At 43.5% G+C, this 17,501-nt stretch overlaps 1 protein-coding gene across 2 annotated transcripts in view; it reads left to right on the plus strand.

Annotated features, from left to right (window-relative positions):
* DMGDH (dimethylglycine dehydrogenase) overlaps positions 1-17,501 on the plus strand; it is a 54,530-nt gene that overhangs the window by 23,605 nt on the left and 13,424 nt on the right. For both annotated transcript variants that reach the window (XM_066602839.1, XM_066602838.1), the window contains exons 6-13: positions 1,793-2,041; positions 5,086-5,284; positions 6,823-6,992; positions 12,651-12,804; positions 12,908-13,073; positions 14,969-15,099; positions 15,829-16,046; positions 16,734-16,891. In XM_066602839.1, coding sequence (XP_066458936.1) covers positions 1,793-2,041; positions 5,086-5,284; positions 6,823-6,992; positions 12,651-12,804; positions 12,908-13,073; positions 14,969-15,099; positions 15,829-16,046; positions 16,734-16,891 — 1,445 coding nt within the window. The remainder of the gene's footprint in view (positions 1-1,792; positions 2,042-5,085; positions 5,285-6,822; positions 6,993-12,650; positions 12,805-12,907; positions 13,074-14,968; positions 15,100-15,828; positions 16,047-16,733; positions 16,892-17,501) is intronic.

The raw sequence follows: 17,501 nt of genomic DNA on the forward strand, positions 1-17,501 counted from the left end.
ATGTACTGAGTTTGGTTTTGGCATTGTATGTACATGCAGAGCTTTGTTCATGCTGCATATGTTATGATCAAGGTTCTAGTGTAGGCATTTCTGTTATGGGCTTGGTTCTGGTGCAGCATTTATTCATTGAGAAAAGGGTTCTTTACTGTAAGAGCAGTTCGACTGTGAAACTCTCTGCCTGAGGAGGTGGTGATGGCAAAATCCATAGAGGAGTTTAAAAGGGGGCTTGATGTCTTTCTCGAGCGGAAGGATATTACAGGATATAAATCTTAGGTTAATTGTTAATTCGGGTATACAGGCAGGTAGGAACTATTAGGGGTTGATCCAGGAATTAGTCTGATTGCCATTAGGGAGTCGGGAAGGAATTTTCCCCCAAAATGGCTAATTGGCTCCTGCCTCTTGGGGTTTTTTGCCTTCCTCTGGATCAACAACATAGGAGGATAAACAGGCTGGACTAGATGGACATTGTCTTCATTCGGCCTTACATACTATGTTACTATGTTATGGTGCAGGTATGCGCTTTCTGCACAAGCAGAATATATGTAGACTGCCATAATATAGATCTATTTTATTTTTTATTATTTTGACTGATAGATAGGGATGAGCGAGTATACTCGCTAAGGCACTACTCGCTCGAGTAATGTGCCTTAGCCGAGTATCTCCCCGCTCGTCCCTAAAGATTCGGGGGCCGTCGCGGAGCGGGGAGCTTCGGGGGAGAGCAGGGAGGAACGGAGGGGAGATCTCTCTCTCCCGCCCGCTCTCCCCGCTGCAACTCACCTGTCAGCTGCGGCGGCCCCCGAATCTTTAGGGACGAGCAGGGAGATACTTGGCTAAGGCACATTACTCGAGTGAGTAGTGCCTTAGCGAGTATACTGGCTCATCCCTACTGATAGGCAATCTACCTGTATTCTGCTAGTGAAGAAAGCAACATACCTGCACCAGAACAGCTTAATGAATAAATACGGTACTAGAAACAAGTCCATAACATAAATACATCACTAGTACCAAGCTTATAACATATGCAGCAAGAACCAACCTATATGTATTTTAATTATGATGGGACGCCAATAAAAATTCTGCGCTGGGTGTCCTCTAACCTACAGCCGGCACTGCACATGACTGTGCAACATCTGGGAGGGTCTGTGCACATAGAAGAAACGTCACAGCTTAATGGAGTATAAGAAAAGCAAACTTTGAAAAGCTCTGCCTTAGATTTAGGCCACCTGCACACGGGCGGAAATCCCGTGGCGGGATTTCCCGCGGGATTTCCGCCGCTCAAAGCCTGCATAGGAGTGCATTACAATACGCACTCCTATGCAGACGGCCGCGGTTTGGCCGCGCGAAATGTCGCGCGGCAAACATACTGCGGCATGTCCTATTTTTGTGCGGGGCTCGCAGAGCCTCGCACAGAAACGTCACTCACTCGGCCGCCGGCTCCAGTCTGCGCATGCGCCGGCTGCCCGGCAGCTGGCACATGAAAGAGTCGGGGCCGCCGGGCGCGGGTGAGTACGCGCTCGTCTCTGCAGGCGCTTGGGTCGGGTCCCGCGATGAGAATTCTTGCCGCCGGATCCGACCCGCTCGTCTGCAGGCGGCCTTACTAAGAATTTTGCATTTCTCTTTCATATAAAGTATTTGTAGCAGTAATATTACAGGATCCTAACAGCTAATCTATTCCATCGTGACCGAAAATAGTAAAATCATTCAAAAATCCTGGGTTTGAGATGAAACACAACCTCTGTCGGTCTACTGTCCTGCTATTTATTATATATCTGACAATCCATTTATCTTCTAGGATTTTGGGCTCGAGAGGTTGGGAAGTTAATAGGACTTGAACATCCTCTTATTCCCGTGCACCATCAGTATGTGGTTACTGGAACAGTTCCAGAAGTGAAAGCCTTAAAGAAGGAGCTCCCAGTTCTTAGAGATCTCGAGGGCTCATATTACTTACGTCAAGAGCGTGATGGACTTTTATTTGGTCCTTACGAAAGTCAGGAGAAGATGAAGTTACAGGAATCCTGGGTAACACATGGCGTCCCACCAGGTATCTAAATAAATTAACCCTTTAAGCATGGAATTATTCTTTTTCAATTTTACCTTTTTGGTTTGCCATAGTAGGAATAAGTGTTGTTTTGTATGCTATAACAAAGAGCTGTCAGTTCTCCATGTGTCTATTATAGTAAATGTTTGCATTCACCCCAAAATAACAAGACTTTTCATGGAACTCTGCATTGTGCTGTACCTCTGTTATTCCTCTTGGGAGGAGAATGTATAGACAGCTGGGTATCTCTATTTCACTTTGATGGGGCATGTCCTTATACCCTCTGTACGTAAAAAGAAAAAAATTGATACCATGTTAGCCAGTAGAGCAAAATGTGATTGTTCCCAGCAAGAGAAACTACGTAATCTTGTAGATATGATACCTTTTAATGGCTAACAAAAATACATGATGTCATAGCAAGCTTTCAAACCTACTTAGGGTCAGCCTGAAGAAGAACCGAAAATAGGTTGGAAAGCTCGTTATAACATCATGTATTTTTGTTAGCCATCAAAAGGTATCATATCTACAAGATTACTTGGTTTCTCTTACTGGGAACAATCACCTTATACACTCTGACTTGTCCAATCAGTGCTGACAATCCCATCAGGTCATGGTAAGAACAATGGCACTTTAAGTTGACAACACACTAAATCAAAGGTGATGCTATCTGTGTTGATGCAATAGACTGGGGGGAAAAAGACTCCTAGTTGGACGAAGAACTTTAACCCAGATACAACTATGGTAAGAAGAAAAGAAGATCAGCTATGAGACGAAGAGCTGATCAAGAAAGAATATCATTATGTAATCTGTGAACAGAGAATTTTGGGTTACTGTGACTGTAAGGATAAGTATGCAAATTGTTTACTTCATTCTATACAGACCATTATCAGCAATGGAGGTAGCAAATTCAAGTCCCCAGCCAAAAAATTCCCCAAATTGCTTTGTCGAGTTCTTGACAATAGGGGAATTTTTAGAGGAAGGTGTTGTTATATATGCCCTGATCCCGTCAGGTATACAAATGAGAGACATTACAATGCCTCAGCAGTGCCACCTATGAGAAGGTGGAGAGCACCTAGTAGGTGTGAAGAGACAAAAAAAAGTAATGCAATGTTCCTCTGGGAAATTTGGTATGCAAATGAGAGATGTTATAATGCCTCAGCAGCCTTTTTACAATTCAGTGTCTGACCTCTTAACAAGCCTTGCAAGGTTATACATTGACTTGTAGGAAAGCTACCTTCTATTAGGTGATGCTGCCGAGGTATTGTAACATCTCTCATTTGCATACCAGATTTCCCAGAGGAGCATTGCATGGCCTTCTAAGTTTCCTCACACCTAATAGGTGCTCTCCACAAGAAGCAACTGTACTCCTCCCAACCCTGATTCAATCAGAACACAGTACACGTTACAATATAACTAAAGCTATAACTATGCACCATATCCCCCAGACATGCCTGAACAGGCGGTTCGTGAAAATAGCCTAAAGTTGCAGGAATGCGAGAACTGGCAGTATGTCAGCTGTCCCTTTCTGTTTACAGAGGTGAAGGAATGAAGGGTCTCTTCTCATCCTTCCTGCCCCTAGACTGAGGGGGAGGGGGGCACCTGTCTCCTACACTCATAGGGCAGCCTGGTGATATGACAGCAAGTTAATGTAGCTATATGAGTCTCTACCCCTCTCTTGGGCTACACTCCCTTTACAGTTACTAACCCTCACTTCTGCTAGATAAAAGCTGAATTCTGCCCCAGTACTAGTATAGCCTCTTTATATCCTATATAGTTAAAGGTGTCTATTATGACATATATATCCCTATTGCCCTTTTATCCAACAGCCCCCCCTTTATTCGTGCATTTCCAGGAGGAATAACCGAGAAATCTCAAAATGCAGCATTCTATGATAAGATGCTTTAGAGTTATTATTTCATGAAGAATACAAGTATTTTCTTAATGTCTGGAGCTCAGTTGTTAGCACTGCTGCCTTGCAGTGCTTGGGTCCTAGGTTCAAATCTGACCAAGGGCAACATCTGTATGAAGTTTTTTAAAACTCCATGCAGATACTGTCCTTGATAAGATCTGAACCTAGCACCCCAGCCACTGGCGTAACTATAGGAGATTCAGGGGATGCAGTTGTACCTAGGCCCAGGAGCCTTAGGGGGCCCATAAGGCCTTTCTTCTCTATATATGAAGCCCAGTACTATGAATAAAGCATTATAGTTGGGGGCCCCGTAACAGGTTTTGCACTGGGGCCCAGGAGCTTCAAGTTACGCCTCCGACCCAAGCACTGCAAGGCAGCCATGCTGACCACTACTGAGCCACATACATTGAAGAGGCACCACTATCACTTTTGTCTGCACTACTAGGGACCTTCAGGAGACCAAATTGTTGAACCCCATCTTTACTCCCATTGACTTTAATGAGAATCGGGATCAGGTCATTCCGATTCCTGATTTATTTATTTTTTTTAAATTGGACCGATCACTTTCAACCCGATTATTCCAATAATCGTTCCTCACTAGTAAATTTATTACATTAGTTATATTGTAATAACTTAAAGCATCTATTTTATTCCAGAGCAGCAATCTTAGTTCAGCTGGTTGTTACTGGAAACTGTCAAAAATCTTGTTGTCAGACACTCTCCCGAAATTGAGTTCCTGTAATGCAGTGGGACATCAGATGACTACATACAACGTGGTGAATAAAAATGACATTTTCTCTGAGCGAGTTCAGAAGAGACGCTGAGCCAAGGATTGTGAATGCAGATGTTCGCTATTAGACATGCTGTAACTCATCAGTAGAAGTTAATTAAAGCAGTGTTTTACAAACTTTTTATATAAACCAATTCAGTATGTAGAATACTATAATTCTCCACACAAGGATGTTTCATTTAATTGACTGCTTTACTTCATAACACATAACAGAGCTAATTTAGAATTGTACCTGCGCCCACATAAGGTTGCTGTAACTGACCCAGGTCAATGCCGGGAGTTGTCATGCTCTGGCCTGATATCTGGCTGACATGTAAAAAAAAATCACATCCTATTATGTTCTTCTAGGTTTTGGAAAAGAATTATTTGAATCCGATCTAGACCGCATCATGAAGCATGTGGAGGCGGCTATGGACAGGGTTCCTGTGCTGAAAAATGCAGATATTATCAACATTGTTTCTGGACCTATAACCTATTCTCCTGATATACTGCCAATGGTTGGACCTCATCAAGGTGTCCAAAATTACTGGGTGGCCATGGGTTTTGGGTAAGTGAATGTCAGTGCATGAAGGATCCCAGGAGGCAGGCTCTGCTGATCTGCTATTGATTGGCCATCAATAGTTTGTACTTTAAGGTGGATATCAATAAATTAATCGTAAACTAAAGTATAAAGGTCATCCACCAAGGTCAGTAGAGAAAAATACCGTACATACAAATTAAACAACACATTTCTGTGCAAACTCTCAGTACCTGCAAAAAAAATGCATCCCAACACTAAATGTATTTCCTCTCTAAGCAGGGGCATAAGTATAGAGGATGCAGGGGATGCGGTTGCCCCCGGGCCCAGGAGCCTTAGGGGGCCCATAAGGCCTCTCTTCTCCATATAGGGAACCCAGTACGATGAGTAAGGCATTATAGTTGGGTGCCCTGTTACAAGTTTTGCATCGGGGCCCGGGAGCTTCAAGTTACGCCTCTGTCTCTAAGGCATTATGTCATTAAGAGGAGTTCTCCGATTAGGACTATTGAGGGTCCCTTGATAATAAACTGTTCCAAGGTTATTTAACTGCTGGGACTACCAGCAATCAGCTGTAAACTGTGGATAAAAGAAGCATCAAATGTCCAATTTCCATCCAGCACCACCACAGGAAAATGTAGCATTGTGTTAAATTCACATATCACGGAATTGCTGTGATGTTTCAGTTGCAGTACAATGTACGTGAATGGATTTCTTAGAAACCCCACTCACAGCAGATGAAGATAGAAAATCCACAGCATGACTATTTGTTGTGGAAATGCCGCAGATTTTTACAGCAGAATTCATTCATTGCAGTGTGGCTTTAGTCTGCGATGTGTGATCATACCTTTACACCGAGTCTAAGACAGAAGTCAAGCAAGTGGCCACACTACGATATGCCATGAATAGTGGGGCTCTGACTCCTGGCACTTTCGTTGATCCTAAAATTGAATCAATGCTGCAACCCCTTCAGTCTTTCCCGACAGAGTGGCAACCCAGCTACTCGCTATGCAGGGGTGCTGCAACATAGTTCAATTCAAGTGAACATGGCCAACAGAAAGATGGCTGGGACCACCACTGCACAGGGAAAAGGAGTACAGGGATTGTAGTGCTGAATCAGCCACTTGGCTGTACAAGGAGCTTCAACCGGCCGTATTCACTTGGATGGAACTGTGATGCAGGATGCCCTAACAGAGGGTGACCGGGCTGCTGCTGTGCAGGAAAAGACGGCTGGCGCTCTGCTTTGAACGGAAAGACTGCAAAAGGAACTGCAGGACTAATTCATTCTCAGGATCAGTGGAGGTCCTAGAGCTCAGATCCTCAACAATAATTAAGTGAAGGCATATCCACGCGATGTACCATGATTTGTTGAGTTGGGAAACCCCCAATTACCAAAAGTCCAAAAGGTCCTTTTTTGTTTTGTGATGTTTGCTAACAGTTACATATTGGATGCCTGTAGATACAGATGTAGCATATGCAACAATAACTAGTTACCATAGTTTCAATGCGTCGATTTCAAATAATCATCATTGAATGATCATGTCTTGTAATAATCAGTTGTGCGTTTATAGATATGGTATCATTCATGCTGGTGGCATTGGTAAATTCTTGAGTGACTGGATCATTGGTGGAGAACCTCCTTTCGACCTCATTGAAGTGGATCCAAATAGATATGGCAAATGGACCACCACAAAATACACAGCACTGAAAGCAAGAGAGTCATATGGATTTAACAACATTGGTATGTCTTTATTCTGTGTTACTACATCACTTCTAGCATTCAGCAATTTTAAATCCCAATAACAGCCCGTTGCACCAAAGTTTTGATCTGAGATCAAGAAGAGTTGATCGAAGATCAAGTAGAAAAATGTTGCACCAACACTGTTTAGCCCGTGATCACATGATCCAAATCTACGTTCAATTTGATTTCTGAATTTTGATGGATTAAACTAGTGTATGTAAATTCAACTAGCGGAATCCATGATGGTAGATTAGGTTGATAGCCTGATAGGCTTTTCCTGGGTGGTGAAATAACACCCACATTTGCAGCTGGTAGCTACCATGTTTGCTGGGAAGATCAACTGACTGCAGTAACCAATCAACATATTCAATACATTTCATCCAGGTAGAAGCTTTGAGCTCAGATCAAGCAAACTTGGTTTTGCTAATCTTAGATCAACAAGTAGCATATTCCAATAGCATAAAAAGGGGATGACATTTTAACAAATCTCATTTACATGCTGCAGAAAAAAAATCTGTGTGGGATTTGATCTGCGGGGTGGATTTCAAATTCACAGGACGTCAATTTTTTTTTTCCTGCAGATTTTCACTGCAGGGTTCACCCTTGGCGCATAGGGTAAAATCTGCATCAAAATCTATGACAGTCCAAATGAAGGTACCTGTATACATGATGTAAGTTGGCCAAACCAGCTGATTTCTGTGAGATCGGTCAACTATCTAGAGAAAAGAAGAATTGGCATGTTAGATTTCAACATGTCCCAATTCTTTGTAGCCGCGGAAATCAGGAGTCTGGCAGTGGCTTATTCTCATTTCGTTGCCTAAACACATAAATCCACAGGGGAGTCAAGAGATGTACAGATGGGTTAGGGTCCATTTAGACAGGATGAGTGCCGGCAAACAATGCTCACAGTGCAGCCAGCAGGGGGGCAGGGCAGCTGCAGGAGATTTCTCTCCTCGCGCTCCCGCGCCCTTCTCCATTGACTTAACATAGCGGCTGTTCAATACTGAATGGCCGCTATTTAAATTGAACGATGAGCAATCAGATCATTGTCCATCGTTTATGCTGTAATGGTTACACTATGGGGCAAATTTATTTAAATGGGGTTTTGTCATTAGAAAAAAAATCAGTATTTGCCTATTCCTCCCTCGTCAGTCTTCTTACCGCATCTTCTCCTTGCTGATCTTCTCCTTGTTCCTCCAGTCCCCTGAGTCACCTCACCTCCAGCCAGCCGGATCATCTTCCTCCTGTTTTGGAGCGTCCATCTTTGGCATTCTTCTTCCTGCAGGTCAGTATAGGTTACATCACTAGTGATGTAGCGTTCACTGCCTAGCAGGGAATGGCAGTCTATTTCAGAGACTGTGGATGCGCGCTGTCTTGCTGAGAGTGTTTTAAATACTATTGTCACAAGACAGCAAGTATGCGCAGTCTCGGCAATAGCATGGCATAGGGGTCTGCATTCCCTGCTAGTACATTGACCTGCAAGAAGAAGACCTGCTAGTAGATTGACCTGCAAGTACATTGACCTGCAAGACCTGCCGGCAATGTATGCTTTGTCACCGGAAGAAGAATTGGGCAGCTGGAGGTGACGTGACCTGGGGTACAGCATCCCAAAGGGTAACTCAGGACACGGGGCAGACGCTGAGGAGCTGGGAGGGTAAAGCTGTCACTTGTCATGATGGCACTTACCAGACTCCTCCCGAGAGGGACACACGCAGCCTTGGCCAGAGTACCGCTGGGCCTCTTCCGGACACCCCTAGGAGAGGGATGGCCAATATACATGCCATAGAACTTTAGATTGTCACATGATGCCACCATTCCTTTATTCACCAAAATGAATGAACCTCGGTGATAATAAAGAGAGACCACACACATTTTGGTGTTTAAGTACCTCAGTCTCTGGGAATGGTTAGGGCCTGGCAAAACTTTACTTGTAAAACTTCAACACTTTACAGCTTAAGAACACACCAATGCAGGCAAGACAGAAGTAGGGAGGTCGGGGAGGAACTCAGGATGATACTGGCCCTACAGTCTCCGTTATCTGTATAGTGCTGCTCCTGAAAGGGGTAGGCGACAAACTCTCCTCAGACACTCATGAATAAAGTACCTCTGCACGGTGATCTTGACTCACTTCTGTCCTCACGCTCTCTCACTCTCTCTTTACTCTCTACTGGCTCCTGGCATTGGGGTACTGAAGATGTCTTTCTTCCTCTTTCATCCTCTTCACTGCATGAGGGTTGAAGGTACCCCCATGTGGCTGGCTCTACACTCCTCTCCTAACCGCTGAAGATTCTGGAACCCACCTTGCTGTCCAACACTAATACTTATAGACTCTAACATACCACGTAATAGGACATAAATTGATAAATTGAGACATCTCCCATTCTCATGCAGATATTAACCCTTCATCTGCTGCAGCTGTACAATACACATAACAAGAGACAAGACAGTGTGCACAGTGCATCCACACAAAGGACATGAAATGTATGACATTTATGGAGGGCCAGGAATAGGTGTTCTGGGCCACTACAGGGGGACTGCAGGAGCCTGGGGAAGATGCATTAAGAAGACTGACAGGGGAGAAATAGGTAAGTATTGATTTTTTTTAAAAATGACAGAATCCCTTTAAATAGTTAGACAGTGTAAACTTAGACCAGGCAGTCTGAAAATGTGCAAAATTCATCAGAGCTGCTTAAGCTGTATTGATAAATTCATTGCATCTTTAGAAGCTGCTGTCTACATTTATACAACTGTTGAGAGAAGCATTGTTATTTATTAAATATATAAATTTTAACGTCTCTCTCTCCAATGTGCTGAAGTCCAATCCATGAACCATCAGGCCATGGCACACGTGTTAAAATATAACTGTGCAACCATGACCCCAAGACATGCCTGTATAGACCGTCTGCCAGCAAAAATATCCTATACTTGCAGGAATGAGACTGCTGGCAATAAGCGAACTGTCCTATTCTGTTTAGAGGTGAGGGATTTCTTCTCATCCTCTAAACCCTTAGATTGCAGGGCTGCGTTCCTTGCCATCAGGGCACCTGTCTTCTACACTCATGGGTCGGCTTGGTGATGTCAACAACATAGCTGACCACTAGCCCCACCATCAGAAGATGGCAGCCACAAAAAAGTCAGCTGATCTGAATCTCTCCAGGACAAGATGAGCAGCTTGAGATGAGGGAGGAGAAAATACTCAGAGCGCCCTAGGAGAGGAAAGACTAGAAAACGCATGGTGCATCAGCATGCTGAACTTTAGAGAGGTGTTTCCGGCTAGTATGCTGGTCAACCAGTGACCAAGTTAGCGTACGTTAACATGATGAATAGGAGGGTAAAAAAACTAGGACTCAACAGGACCTGTTAGTGATTACCCTTTTTTGCACTCTATACTCCAATTATTGCTACTACTAGTGTTCACCCAATTGTCTTATTAATCTAAGTAAATAACAGCTAACGGGTCACGCCAGAGTCTTACCGTAGCTTTTTAGCCTCCTCTTCATCAAAATAAGAAGCTTAACTGAGTATCCTCCCTGTAGAGGTCAAGCATCCCCTCTACTAAGCCCTCTAGTAACTCTCCCTAACATCCCACAAGCCCCTTACTGCTATCCCTCTCTCCCATATCTTCTTACATCTTGTCGTACCATCTTAACGAGAGGGATGGTGAGTGTTACCAAGTGGGGATGGTACTGTTTGTTCATGTTGGCATACCTCCCAAGTTCTGAACCATAAAAGGAGGGACATTTTCTGCTGCACACCACAGCAAATGTCTCTTGCATCAGGCCATGTCTCTTTTACACCGGGTCACATCCTTTGTGTCCCCACACAGTAATAGCTCCCCTTAGTGACCTCCATGCAGTAAAAGGGCCCTTCAAATACCCCTCACAGTAATATACCTCTAAACAATAGTCAGCTCTGTGCAGTGATGGTGATTACAGTATAGTTACCTTCCATGTCTTCTCTGATTGGCATTGTCTGTTCTTCTCCCTCTGGGCCTAGACCACCATGAAGACTACTTTCAGTTATGACTCACATTCTTCAGTTATGACTGCACATTCTTCCTCTCCTGCAGCTACCCCCAATGAAGGCTTAGTAATGCCCCCATAGCATTAGTGCTCCCTTTTGTGGCCCCACTTAGTTATAGTGGCCCATGTATTTATAGTCACTCCTTTTGTGGCCCCACCTATTAGTCCCCCCTCCCACCAGCCCCATACTCCCCCACCTTTTCAGTCGAAAAAACAATATAAATCAATCTTCTGTCTTCATCCCTTACACAGAGACTGCAGCCACTGTCTTACTGGGATGCCTAGGGCCCATCAGTAAAATTAATTGTGGGGGTTCAGGTACATGCAAATATTAGCTGTCTGAGATGTTGCATACTTGTGGTCTTGTGACCCACTCTTGGCTCACGGGTCACCAGGGGATTCACCTGTTCCCCTGGGCTAATTCTGAGCTTCCCAGCACTGCTCTGTATACAGACTCCTTCTTTAGCTCTTGTCTAGCTTTAAGTACAATGGGGCAGATTTACTGCTGGAAATACAAGTTTTCTGGAGCAAATTACGACAGAAAACTGATTTACATATTTTGCGCCACATTTACTATGTGTTTTTAGACACTTTCAAGTAGTTTTTCTAATTTGCCTAAAAAATGGTGTAGTCTAAATTGCACTAAAAATGTGCCAAATACCTATGAATTTCACTAAAATTTTGGCGCAAGTTTTGGTGTAAACTAAGCCAACTATTTGGTTGGTCTAAACTTACACATGACTGTTTAAAAATTCAACAGATTTAACATTCTGTAAAGCTCTAGTGATAATCCTGGGGCATTTTAAGAGTGCATAGTCTAAGTTTGCTCCGTCTAAATTTTAGACAGTATTACCAAATAAGCCCCAGAGTCCGGGCGGAGGAGTTTGTATACTGATGCGGTGCTGGGAGGCTGCTGTCTGTGTGTTTGGGATGTAGACAGAACATTGATTTCTATTATTTGACTAAGTAAGTGGGGGAGCAACGAGGATGCAAGGAAGCAGGGAGGAGAACAGGTCATGTCTCCTGCTACCCAGGACTGCAGGACAGCATCCCAAATCTGGGACTGTCCCACTGAGTCCAGGATGGTTGAGGGGTATTTGTTTATGTGTCTATATAGGTACTTGGATGGGTAATAGTATTTATACTGTCTAATAATTACATACGATATCCATGCACTTAGGTCATATTGATTGTACATATTGAACTTCCTTGACATGCAAATGGAAAATGCCTTTGTGGTGTCAACTATTGTAAGGTAGCTTCCCTGTATGTCAATGTCCAGCCTTCTAACAGGCTTTGCAATATGACTAAAAATATAAGACCTACTAAAGTCTTCTCCATAAGTAAACTATTATACCCATCAATGTATAGTACTGTTCTGATTGGCTGGGTGAGAGGCCTTCTACCTGTATATCAGTAATGTTTTCTTATGGAGAAGAATTATTACTGAGAGAGCTTCTGTGAATGGGTGCGTGTATGGGAAATGACAAGGCCCCATAGACATTACACTCTGGAGACTCAATCTCCTGTATGGCTTTTTTTAAAGTCAAAAGGAAGCTCAGATCTGGATATAAGAGACCGAAAAAATGATAACCCAAATATGGTAAATCATTGGACATCTTATTTCATTACCTAGTCGGTTATCCAAAGGAGGAAAGGTTTGGAGGAAGACCAACGGAAAGAGTGAGTGGAGTTTACGAAGCGCTCAAGACCAAATGCTCCATGGGCTTCCATGCGGGATGGGAACAACCTCACTGGTTCTACAAGCAAGGAGATGATGCCGAATACAAGTAAGTACAGGATGGATATTTTTGCTTATGTTATATAAGAAGTACATTGACATTGAAATTCCCATTCTTCTGGATAATTCTGAAAAATGTTTTGCTTTTTCAGACCTAGTTTTCGGAGGACAAATTGGTTTGAGCCTGTGAGGCGAGAATATAACCAGGTGATGGAAAAGGTGGGAGTCATTGACCTGACACCATTTGGCAAGTTTACTGTGAAAGGGAAGGATGCAATCAAATTCTTGGACCATCTCGTTGCAAATACGGTTCCAAAGGTATGTCTGAGTCAGCGTACAGAACCAGAAGCACACAGTGCTGTGGCCCGGCATGGTATTTCAGAGACCGTTCCCATTGGAGTGAATGGCAACTGTGTGTGCAATACCATGCCAGGCTGATACCATCGTGTGCCGATCAGCTATTGATGAGAGCTGGACAACCCCTTTAAGTGGAGAACTATCCACTGAGCTTACCATCTATTATACAATAGGATAATTTGCCTGCTATTAAATTATCCTCATACATCCATTCACCCAATGCTAAGTGAATTTATTTGAAAATTTTGAATCTAGCAGGTTTATACCACTCCAGTTTCCAGATTGATGGCAGACACTTTATTTTTCAAATAGTCTTCATTAACAAAAAGAATCTTCCTATCCTGTGTATACAGCTGTTATGAATACCATTGGGGACTGTATGGTTTGATCCTGTAGTCATACTCTATTGCCATCTATCCTGTACTTGTTAACATATATTCAGAACGTTGTTAGGAAGTAAGATACAGCTGGTAGGGAGCAAGGGTACTTTTACACGGGATGACTGTCAGGCGCTTAAATGCCCAACAGTCGTCCCAATGTATGGGACAATCGTTGGGCCGTTAAGCACCTGACAGTCATGCTTTTACACAGGAGCGATAGTCATTCAGTGAATGGAGTCTGGGCCCACCTCAATGCAGAGTAAACAGGCAGTCATTTTTAGATGAACGACTGCCTGTTTACACAGGCTGATAATCGCTTAGTTTTTAGGTCTGTTAAAAACCAAGCGACTCAAACAAGTGAGCAGTTCTTGCTTACTTGCCTTGTTGGGTCCCATGTTTACACCGGATGATAATCACATATAATCGCTCTTTTAAGCGATCACTATCAGCATCTGTAAAAATAGCCTAAGGCCTCCCTCACACAGGCGCTTTTTACCGCAATTAGCGCAGCATTCTGAGCGCCGCTCTAATCGCAGTATAACGCTCCCACTGTTTTCAGTGGAGCCTAGCAGACATTCATCGATCACAGTGCTGGAAAGCGCCTCGATTTTTTTTTTGAGTGGAGTCTGTTCTATTTTTTGCGTTTAGCGCACCTGATCAATGATGAGGTATGCTAAACCCCGCTGTCAGCCGGAGAGAGCTGCAGCCGAAAACTAAAATAAAATGCAGTGCTGCTATGTGAGGGAGGCCTACGGTTACACAATATAAGCCCGCCTGCACACGGGCGGATTTGCATAGTGGAAATTCGAAGTGGGCGTCCGTCATCCAGATTCCGCAGCAAATACTGCCCGTTACATGCTATTAAAACTGCTTTTTCCTCGACACAAGCAGAAACCAATTGCGATTTTCTGCTCACAGAGGAAAAATCACAGCATGTTCTATTTTTGAGCGGATTCCATGCGGAATCAATGGAAGCCGTCCTATCCACGGCCCTTCCGCAATGACCTTGCGGAAAGGTTGCGGATTCCGCATGATGATAGAGAAAGCAGTGGCTTAAAAACAAATCTGTAGTGCGCATATCCGATGGTGAGCCGTGCAGACCATCCGCGGTACAGAGAAGATACAAGACACAAAAGGTATGCGCGGATGCCAGCTGGGCACAGGGCCGCATTCTGTTGCGGGCTACCGCATGCAGAATCCGACCTGGCCGTGTGCAGCCGGCCTAACTAGACCAGGCTTATTATCTGAGAGAGCTATGTATACATTGGAGCTGTATACACAAAACGTAAGGTATTTTTAATCCAGGCTATATGAAAATGCATTGGGGCAATAAAAAAGATAAGTTGCACAGGCAGACATCTAACAAATTCTGAGAGCATCCAGAGCAGATAACTAAGAAATAAACCACCTGTCACTATATTTCTTTATAATCATAGGGATTTGCTTTAGCCACTAATTTCCCATTTTCTTACACAGGAGGGTTACACAAATATAAGCCACATGCTGACCCTTAGAGGTCGAGTCTATGCTGAGCTCACCGTTTCACATGTGTCCCCTGGAGAGTTTCTACTGATTACTGGATCTGGATCAGAACTCCATGATCTGAGGTTTGTGCAGCATTATTATGTATATTAACCCATTAAAGGTGTATTCCCATCTCTGGAATCCTATTTCATTGTGTTTGAAATTACAAAACGAGGCATTCATCTATAAGATGTTTATTTCCAAAATGCTCCATTCTCCAGATATGGCAGATATTGATTCCTCTGTTCTCCTGGTTGTTTACTGCTCGTTGCCAAGGAAACAGACCACCTCTTCTATGGAAAGTAATAGCAGAGGATTCCGGCGCTTGCCCACTTCTTTCATCTAAATCTGGTGCCCGGGATCTCAGGAGTACATGCGCACTAGTTTTGGGTCCAGTCAAGAGCCATCATAGTAACATAGTATGTTAGGCTGAATGAAGACACTGTCCATCTAGTTCAGCCAGTTGGTCCAGAGGAAGGCAAAAAAACTGCGAGCTAATTTAGGAAAATTGGCTCGTTGGGGGCCAATCGTTGTGCTCTACTATTCATTTCCATAGAAAAGGAGCAGTTCACCAAAACAAGCTTGCAATCAAGGAATGCTGAGAAATATCAGCTCTGCAGAATTATGCATGCTGCTTTGGACAATGCTACAGAACGCAATCATTTCAAGGCAAGTAATGAAATTACTGTACTTACAAAAATGACTCTATTTTACATGGCCATCAATTCTCTAATGGTAAGCTACAGTTCAGAGGAGGACATGTGCTGAAATGTTGTATATAACAAATATAAATATATATTCTGTATTTACAGGTGGATAGAAGAATTTGCAATACAAGGCAAATATAATGTGGAGATAGTAAATGTGACAGATGAGGTGGGAGTTTTGGGTGTAGCGGGACCACTATCCAGAAAGGTTCTTCAAAAATTAACATCTGAAGACTTGAATGAATCTGCTTTCAAATTTCTGCATGGGAGAAGAATGAACATTGCTGGGATCCCAGTAACCGCTATACGAATATCTTATACAGGTGAGAACTCAACGGAAAGAGACAATACTAATGGCTGATAAGTACATGTTTTTGTAGTTTTAGCTGGAACTGACAACTAATCCTAGCCTAACGGACCATAGATCTAGAGCAAAAGGGGTCTCTATATATTATCATTTCAAGCTTAGGGGCTAATGCCTAATACCCCTGGTAATCTGTGATGGTTTAGGGGAAATATCTTTCTGACAGTGAGGGTGATCAATGAGTGGAACAGGTTACCATGGGAGGTGGTGAGTTCTCCTTCAATGGAAGTGTTCAAACAAAGGCTGGACAAATATCTGTCTGGGATGATTTAGTGATCCTGCACTGAGCAGGGGGTTGGACCCGATGACCCTGGAGGTCCCTTCCAACTCTACCATTCTATGATGGAAATTGCTAGATACCTAGTGTCCATACTCCACCACTCCAGGTCCCACCAGCATGTGACAAAAAGCCCTACATTTCACTGAATGTCCTGCACTGATTATGGTGATCATTTGCAATCAAGCAGAACTCTGATATTACATGAATTCCTGCCCAGATGCTAAATAGGGAAAGCAGCTATGCAGACAGTGATGGGTGGGGATGGGGTGTTTTCAGGCACCAAGAGCCCCTCTTTTAAACAGTTGCCCATTGGAAATAATACAATAATGAATTTGAATATTGTGTTTGTATCATGTATCCTGCTAGGTGAGCTGGGCTGGGAGCTGTACCACAAGAGGCAGGACACCTCAGAGCTGTACAACAAGATCATGCTGGCCGGGGATGAAGAAGGGATTGATAACTTTGGTACATACGCCATGAATGTGCTAAGACTGGAGAAAGCTTTCCGTGGCTGGGGAGCAGAGGTAAGCTACATGTGTACAGTACATCTATCCAGCTATAGGACAGGGGCACTTATGTAATATTTTTGTAATACAAATTGGGGAAATGTCCCATTTGTTAAGTATTAAAGGTCTCATGAGAGAATTCATCATGGAGGTCCAGCTCCTGGCAACTCCGGCAGACAGCTGATATTGTCAGGGCAAGCTATGGCCAGCCAGGCATTTGTTCTACAGTGGCCCCTGCAAGGAAAATGTAGTAGGCTATTACCTAGCATGGCTGTCCATGTAATATAGCTGTCCATGTCTTTAAATTGTTTTCTTTTGATGCATTATATTCAGCCATCTCTTAGCTATTTTAGTACATGGGAAAACGGGTGACAACTAATAATTGGCATTAGGACACATCCACAAGTGAGGGAAATGGTTGCAGATTCCATACAGTAGAATGCAATGAATGGAGGTTTAGGGCACAAGGGGGGATTATAATCTGCAGCATGCATCTGTTTCCAGTTCCCAGCAGAAGTTAAACTGAGTGAAACCTGCATATTAAAGCAACCCTGCAGCCCAGGATCCTACAAAGATGGCTATACAGCTTCTCTGACTACCTTGTATTAGTTTGCATCCTTAGTCTAAG

Source organism: Eleutherodactylus coqui, chromosome 5, assembly GCF_035609145.1.
Source record: "Eleutherodactylus coqui strain aEleCoq1 chromosome 5, aEleCoq1.hap1, whole genome shotgun sequence".
Classification (NCBI taxonomy): domain Eukaryota; kingdom Metazoa; phylum Chordata; class Amphibia; order Anura; family Eleutherodactylidae; genus Eleutherodactylus; species Eleutherodactylus coqui.